At 22.8% G+C, this 9,133-nt stretch overlaps 1 protein-coding gene across 1 annotated transcript; it reads right to left on the bottom strand.

The window, feature by feature from the left end:
• Window positions 1–3,485: 3,485 nt before the first annotated feature.
• LOC126904694 (mediator of RNA polymerase II transcription subunit 27) lies at window positions 3,486–7,719 on the bottom strand. Its single transcript, XM_050683916.1, has 6 exons — window positions 7,339–7,719; window positions 6,888–7,038; window positions 4,514–4,638; window positions 4,196–4,289; window positions 3,908–4,135; window positions 3,486–3,836 (listed from the first exon to the last, which is right to left on the bottom strand). The coding sequence occupies exons 1-6, from the start codon at window positions 7,518–7,520 to the stop codon at window positions 3,702–3,704; spliced, it is 915 nt and encodes a 304-aa protein (XP_050539873.1). The 5' UTR covers window positions 7,521–7,719; the 3' UTR covers window positions 3,486–3,701.
• Between the last annotated feature and the right edge of the window lie 1,414 nt (window positions 7,720–9,133).

Below are 9,133 nucleotides of genomic sequence, written 5' to 3'. Positions count from 1 at the left end.
AAAAAAAAAAAAAAAAAAAAAAAAAAAAAAACACATCTTAGTAAAACCAATACCTTCTCAGCTTCGCATCGAAGCTAAAATACAATTTTTTCGTCATAAAATTTTCTATTTAATGATATAAATTCTAAACGTACAAGTTGAGCTAAAATAGCGTTTAAAAGTTCAACATTTTTAAATTATAACTAATTAAATTAAACTTTCATAAAAATCAACTTTAAAGGATCAAAAAAATAATTTATAAAAATAAAATATAAAATATTTATACTCCTATTAATTTAGAGATATTTAATTTAAAAAAGATTTTTGTAGTGACCATTTTTTACAGTAGCATAATTTTGATATATTTATCTAAATTATTTGAATTAAACGATTTTTTTCTCCAATATTTGATGATTATGAGTTCAACACGATTAAAATAATCAAAATATGTTTAAATTTATGTATAATCTAAGTTAGATTATCGTAAATTTTATAAAAATTAATAGACTCATTACTATGGCAAACCTTGCATAGGTATTTAAAAAGACAAACACATCATGGTAAAATTAATACCTTCTCAGCTTCGCATCGAAGCTAAAAATAGTAGTATGTTTTTTTATATAACGCAGCGATTTGCCCGTAGAAGATAAATTGTCGGGACAAATATTTTTTTTAAATTTTAGTACGTAACCTAAGCTTTAGTTTAACATATGTTTAAAGGACGCAGTATTATCGGAACATTTTCGAAAGTTAATTTGAAAAAATTGACTTTTGTAAAAAAAGTTGTTATTTTGTAGCCCCTTCTATGGGTAGGTAACGGGTCAGAATTTAAAAAAAATAATGTAAAATGAAAGGGAAATACCTAAGGTTACTAATAAAAAAAATTATTTTAGTACGTTTATTTTTCAAAAGTTGTGGCAGTTTTAAAAGAAAAAAAAGGAAAAATTGTCAAAATTTAAAATTTGTAATTATTGTGGGATTTGCCCCATTTACAGGGAATTTTTTTTAATTTTCAAGGGCAAGTCTTTAACTAGATACGATTTGTGATCTTTTGGCGTATTATTAAAAGAATTCGGTTCAGTGAAACTTGAGAAAAAGTGTTAATAGACAAAAAAAGCACATAGTAAAATTAATACCTTTTTAGCTTCGCAACGAAGCTAATAAAAGTTTTTTTAAGTTTTATATCTTACTATAATTACTATAAGCTTCGCTTCGAAGCTAAAAATTCATTTTATATAAATATACTTTAAAAATTGTGAAAATGTCCCAAAAACGACAAAAATACCTTAAAATTAAAAAAATGCAAATTAAAAGTTTTATTTTGGAATTCCCTATCACATAAATCAAATTGTGTGCTTGGGAAAAATCATTAAAAAAAATATATAAAAAAATGCATTATTCAATGAAATCCGTTCCTACTAGTTAATAGTCGAAATAATTAAATAAAAAACTATTCTAAAAATTTGAAACCAGATTCAGAATTAGCATTAAAATTCTTTATGGAATTTATCTAAATATTTTATATAGTAGAAAAGATTAATTTTTTGTAACTTAATGCTGTGGCTCTATCTATAATTAGTGTTTTATACTATTTAAATTAATGATAGTTTTATACAAAAATAGAACTTTAAAGGATAAAATTGGCGTACTCTACACCACGCACACTATTTCAATATTTCCATTTATTAGTCGTAAACGTTTCAGATGTTGTCTGCAAAAACGTTATTTTTAAGGAAATTTGCGTTTAGAAAGTTATATTTTGTATACTTATATCATAGATCTAATGAAAATTGTTTATATAATTAATGATTAATATACATACATATGTTCTCAGATTCCCTTAAATACAGTGTTTTTGTAGACAACATCTTAAACGTTTACGACTCAATAAGCGAAACACTGATAAGAACGAAGTCACCAATCTTTTTTGGCCGTGCACAGAATAGATAAGATCTTATCAATTCTGTGGTTTTAATTTCGACAAGGTCAAACACTGTAGAATACTAGTTAATTGTTATAGGTACCACTGTATAAATATAATATCATTATTATTGCAACATGTTATAAATATAAAACTGATTAATTAAGTAGTAGTTTTTTACATAAAAGTATTGCGGTAAGTATAAAAAATCATAATCTATTATCATTACAATATAAATGTTAATTTTTTCTTGTATATTTTACTATATCTTAGTGTGAATTATTATAAATATTTCAGATAAATGGAATTACATCGCGTATGGTATCATATTAAACGTAATACTTTATCTACAATCTTTCCAATTTGTACAATTTGGGCAATTTACGCAGATTACAATAGAACTTTGAATTGGAAAAAACTGCAGAATCAAAATAACGATTCTTGGTAAGAATTGAAATACAATTATATTTTAAACACTTTTGATTATTTTTTAATTTTTAGAATATCATGGCACCAAGACATGCATTATTTGGCTTAACTTGGGAATATTTTGCAGCTGCTATTCCAATTTCATTCGGGGCTTGGTTTGGAAAGTTCTTAGATGATCAAGAAACACAGAGAATGTCCTTATTTAGAGATAGAAGTGCACTTTATGGGGGTTTAGTTCAACCAGGAGATACTCCATCTTGGCCATAACATTTTTAAAGAGTTATATATTTATTTATCTTTGTTAGATAATCGTAGTAACATATTTCCAACTTATTGTCAGCTTAAAGTTTTCTTATAATACTTAAGTCATTACAAGATTTTACTTCTATTTTAATAAAGTGTATTATGTAGTGATCATTTTTTTTAATAATAAGTTTATCAAACTATTAAAATATTTTTCAAAAAATGTAAAAAATAACTAAATGGGTAATAACATAGAACTTTTTTCTTCTCAGACCTAATAAAATATATTAGATCAATAAAATGATTATACAAAGACTTAGGTATTTTATTTTTACTTTTTCTATCAGTATATGAGAACAAACAAATAAAATATTTTTACAATTACATTATAAGATATTGACATTAAGTTTAGTATTTAACTAATATTTTAATGAAATCCTTAGCACTTGTGATAAAGCACGTGAGCACACATAAACGCAAATCTTATAGATATTGCAATAACCAGTACCAATATAATTAAAATATTATGCTAGAGGAAGGTAAATAAGTATATAAAGAACATATTAATCTTCTTGTACTCTCAATTAGTAAAATCATTTTAGATATTCTATTTTAAGTTCTGCGAGAAAATTGTTTAGGCTTTAGAATTTTAATACCTTTAGGATCATAACACTATGTAGAGTCATTATTAAAACTTAAATTATATTAATTGATAATTAGTGGAAATAACTTTTTTATACAATGTCCCATTAGGTTATGATATCTTTAACAACTTTTGATCCAGTAAATAGCTTTCATTACTATTCTTTTTAAAGTTTTGGATTATATTAAAAGTATATTTTCTATTATAGTCTGTGATAAAAAAAACAAATTTTTATTTTTCAATATTTAAAAATAAAATAAATTTAAACAATTATTAAATTGTTAAAATATTTAATCAAAATTATTTCATTATACAGTAAATATAATTTTCACTATATTAAATTGAAATCTTAATGCATTTCATATTTTAAAAGATAATTCATATTAAATTACATATTTTATATATTTATTAAATTGATAAGAATTAAACTAAATATAAATAAGAGAAATATTTTTATACATAGTCTTTAAAAATTTTAAAAATAAATCATGGTTTACATTCAAAATGATATGTTTCCAATGATCTTAAATCTCTCCAAGTAGGTGGATATGCATTTAGTAATCTATTGCTACATGCTTTACATACAGAGTTAAATAAATTTGTGTAGCTATTCAACCACATCTAAAAAAAATGACAAATTAATTAAATTGGTGCCACGCTACAAAATCATTACATTTTTTTAAATTTTTTACCATAAATGACTTGACAGAAAACTCAGGTAAAGTAGAAGAAGAGAAATGCAACATTGCTGCGTTAGCATGATCTGTTATCTTACGAAAAACTTGATATCTTGACTCACTCCAAAGTTCTTGTTGAAGATTATTTGGATTTATAGGCTCATTAAATCCTTTTACTATTACCCACTCAATCATGATTCCTTTGAAAGTTACAATAGCTTGCAATACTCTACCTAATCCAACCTGATTTTTTTTACTCTTAATATCTATTATAAAATTATGGGTAAAAACTGTATAACTTACCAAAAGAACCACATTTGAAGAACATGGTCTTGTAATTGTAATGTTTAAATCTGGAAACATTCTATCAATATTGGTCAATAAACCATCAAAAGCCCTATAAAAAAGTATAAAGAAAATTATTTAGATTTAATAATTTAAAAATCTTGAAGATGAGAAACTGAAAAAATGAAAGATAATTACCAAAAAACATAGCATATTTAATTATAAAATTAAAAAAAAATTAATTTATAAACAAAAAGTATTTATTAAAGGAAATGAAAGCTTGTAAATTAATAAACTGGTAAAATATTATTTTAAATGAGATACTTGAAATCTTACTGAGGTGAAATATTAAGTAAAGTAGATTGATGTCTTTTTTTCTTGTTAGAACTTGAATTGTGGTAAGATTTTTTTAATGAATTTTGACTTAAAATTTGTAACGCATTTGAGCTAAATTTATGAACCTAAATATTGAAATAATTTTCAAAAAAAATTAAAACAATCATTTTTAAAATAAATAGTACAATTAAATATTTACAAGTAAAACTAACAGTAACTTTTACCATACTAAAAATTTTTGAACATAAAATTTTATTCAACATGCTAATACTTAAATTGTCCATTCATTCATAAACTGAAAATCAAACATAGTTTAAAACCCTTAAACAAAATTTATGTCATAAGTTAGATGAGGTTACTCTTATTCTCTAACATGGGATAGAAAATGTTTTGTGAATCGTTTATGGAAATATTACCCCAAAGAATTTTCAGTCTTATAACCAGTTAAGAATGATAAAGAAGGTTATAACCACATGCTAAGAGTATATTTTAATTCCCTTACATTTAGCTTTAAGCAGACTTTTAAATAATTATACTTTTAATTTTTTTTTATACATTATTATAATCCTAGGCTCTAAAAAGTACTTAAAAGAAATTACAAACACATTCTGTATATCAAAATGTAAAGAATTTATCAGAACATTGTGGGACTCCAATATTATATCTGCAATGTTTCAAACGTAGCTGATAACACTTTTAATACAATTATAATTTTCTGAAAAATAATTATTACCTTAGTCTATCTTTAAAGCATATTTTTATTATTCATCATCAATAAAATAATAATTTTCGTACAGAAAATGATTATTAACTTTTGAAAGTTTTCCGGGAATCACTGACACTTTTATATATATCTTAAATTAAAGCTTATGAAATATACTTTACTATAAACAAAATTATCATAATTTTCAAACTATTGATTGTCTTCATGATGAAAATGGCTACCATATTCAAAAAATTGTTATTTTTGTGTTATAATTCTCAGTTTTATATTTTATTTTATTTTTAACAATACATCAAATGATCGCAACTATTATCTAGTTAAATATATTACCCTTAAAAACTTAAAAAAAAATTCCTCTTTATCAAATAAAAAGTTGCTTAACCTGTTTTCTCCATACTGACAATTAAAATCATTCATTTCTAATATTTTTGTCGAATTAGGTTTGATAGGTTTCAACTACAAATTTAAATAATTGTACTTTGTAATATATTAATTTTTTAACTATATTTATGTGTGTTAGAAACAGTCTATAATATTCCAATTTTTTTGGTAACATCTTACTATATAGATAATTTAAATAAAAAAGTGATTTTTAGTTTTACCTGAATTTTTATATTTATAATCAAATTTTATAATACACTCAATTGAGTAGATCTTATTAATAATTTTTTTTGATTGGTTTTTTTAGTTAAAGTAAATTATTAAAATTAATTCAGTTCTGCATATTTCAATTTTAGAATCTTTTTAAACACCAAAAGTTACTAGGTAATGATTACTATTATTTCTATTTCAGTTACCTATTACAATAAAAATGCAAAAAAATATTGAGCTACTCTGATAAATTTACTATAAATAGTAATTATAAAACTTCCTAACTGCATATCAATCTTAATAATTTTATTAAAATTAAATTTTCTATTTTATGATGTAATCTTCAAACTTGCAAGTTGATCTAAAAGTTATAGTTATAAATTCAACTTATTTTTTATTATAAACTTTCAAAAAAGGTTGAGAATTATATTTTGCACTGATTATTTTTAACATTAAAAATCAAAATCAGTAATAATATTAAACACAGTTTTTTTTTGTTTTTAATTATTTTATTATATGTAAATACTCATTTTTCTAAAAATTAGTAATAATATCAAAACATAAAAGTGATAAATATGTCTAACTTCAAATTTGAAAACAGTGTGAAAAATTGAATTAGAAAAAGATATTTTTATTCCCATAAAAGTTCCTTGTTAACCAATTTATTTACAATTCATAAGTAAAAAAAAAATATTGCATCAAACCCTTATATTTTTATACAAAAAAAACTTTTTTTAAGTGAAACATCTTTACAGAGTCCAAAAAAAAAATTATTATTGAGAGTTACGGTCAGCATCATTATCAACTGTAAAGTATATTTTATATTATAATTTAATATGCATTTTCGAAAATTAAAGTAATTTTATTTAAAATGTATTAAATAATTTAATTTCAAATAATTTTGATTGTACATAGGATTTTTGAAAAGAAAATATAATATGTTATATACTTATAGAGATATTGCACGAGGCATGATGAATTAATCACTCTGTATATATTTTTTTGTAAAATCTTTAGTTCAAAAATACTCTTAAAATATAACAAAAATTAATTTATTACTTTGTCAAGCCACTTATGAGAAGAAACTAAAGGAGTATATAATGCTTGTCGGTCTGAAGTACTTTCTTGAGTTAAATAAGAAGTATTATATAAGATACTAGCAATTGGAGCAGGAGGACTCGATAAAGATCCAACAACTTGTTCAAGATGCCTAAAACAATTAAAAATATAAATAATAAATATTACAATTAATGAAATCTAGTTCAAAGTCTTTAACACTATCTAGTATCTCACTAAACTGTATTATTAAATCTACAATAAATATATTATGTTACTATAAGATAGTAAAATAAATACTACAAAGCAAAATATTATTTTGGTTATAACATTTTTTTTTCAAATATAATTGTTTTATTAAATATTTAAAATAGATGACCATGCTAAAAATTGATTTTTTAATTTAGATAATTTAAAATAACATTTTTTTTTAAACTGTATAAAGTAACTCGACCTCATATGATTTCCAAGTTTTCCGACCATTTCATTCATTGTACAAATGTAACGATTATCTTTAGGTTCACATTGAGTTCCATCTTCTTTAACTCCTTCGCCAATTTCAATAATTAATTGCATTAGTTCTAATCTTAATGTTCTAACTGTATTTAATGCAACTTGCATATTATTTAAATCCATTGTATTAAGCGTAGAAATAAAACAGATAATTAAAAAAAAAAATTGTAAAAATAGCTTAGAAATTTAAAATTTTATTAAAAATGATTATCTTAAAGGAAAAAAAATAAGTCAATACTTTCATAAAAAATATTTAGTATTAATAACTAATTTTAAGAATACTTAATAGAAAAGTAGTAATTTTCATTTTACATATCCAAAATTGTTTCTTACTTTAATTTTTACAAACATCAACAATATTTACAATATGATAAGTGATAATGTTATCACACAATAAGAAAATGAACCACAAACAACCAGAAGGGTAATTTGAGGGCCGGTCAAAAACGGTCCGTAATATCTTAAAATTAATAGTTATGCCAAAAAACAAATATTTTACTTATAAAATAGTGAAATATTTGTTTTAATAATTTATTATTAAGTTTTATGTGGTTTGTGAGTACCATAGACATGTATTAATAGACCAGGGGTCTATATTTCAATCGCCCGTTCACGAACGTATATATAACGTTCAGATTTTATTTTATATAAGTTAATATGGTTTATTAAGCTAATTACACAACAAACGGTTTAATTTCCAGCAGTCACGAATAGAAAACCGCTTTGATATTAATTATTGATATTACCGCTTTGAAAATAAGCGTTTCTGTCTACTATTCACACGCGAGCGGTTTTATGGGCACCAATTTTGTGATATTTGTAAATGACAATATTCATGAATTTTAACGATGTCAAGCTATTTACTATTATACAGAGTGATTTTTTTATCATAACCCACTCAATTACTTGCAGAATAATAATAATTTAAACATTTTTTTTTTTATTATTTTTAGTTACACATTATTCTTGAATTTTTAACTATGTAATACTTTTTAAGTTCATCCCTTATGCCTTGGAGGGGGGTCAACTTTGTTTTTTTAAACGGTAACACATATTTTTAATTTAATAAAATGTTTGAGTTTTTAATTTAATAGTAAATGGCATTTGAATTTTTAATATAACTTTATTAGCTTATTAGATATAAACATTTAAAGTTTCAAAATTTTGAGTTAATATACATGTATAATACACATGGGATTGTAAATACAGGTAGCTAATTGGATTTTTATGACATTGCTGTCTCAGTTACGGATTGTTTATTATCAATTATTATTATCAATAGATATACTTTCTGTATTGTCAGTTCGTGTATTTATAAACTCATAATAATGTGCCTTACTACAATTGATAATAACATTGCTGTGTACCTGCTAATATCGATGTTATAAAAATCCAATTAACTACCTGTATTTACAATCCCATGTGTATTATACATGTATATTAACTCAAAATTTTGAAACTTTAAATGTTTATATCTAATAAGCTAATAAAGTTATATTAAAAATTCAAATGCCATTTACTATTAAATTAAAAACTCAAACATTTTATTAAATTAAAAATATGTGTTACCATTTAAAAAAACAAAGTTGACCCCCCTCCAAGGCATAAGGGATGAACTTAAAAAGTATTACATAGTTAAAAATTCAAGAATAATGTGTAACTAAAGATAATAAAAAAAAAAAATGTTTAAATTATTATTATTCTGCAAGTAATTGAGTGGGTTATGATAAAAAAAT

Source organism: Daktulosphaira vitifoliae, unplaced genomic scaffold, assembly GCF_025091365.1.
Source record: "Daktulosphaira vitifoliae isolate Bord-2020 unplaced genomic scaffold, ASM2509136v1 Scaffold_4, whole genome shotgun sequence".
NCBI lineage: Eukaryota > Metazoa > Arthropoda > Insecta > Hemiptera > Phylloxeridae > Daktulosphaira > Daktulosphaira vitifoliae.
Note: the sequence above shows the minus strand (reverse complement) of the source record. Positions and strands in the feature narration are given on the sequence as shown.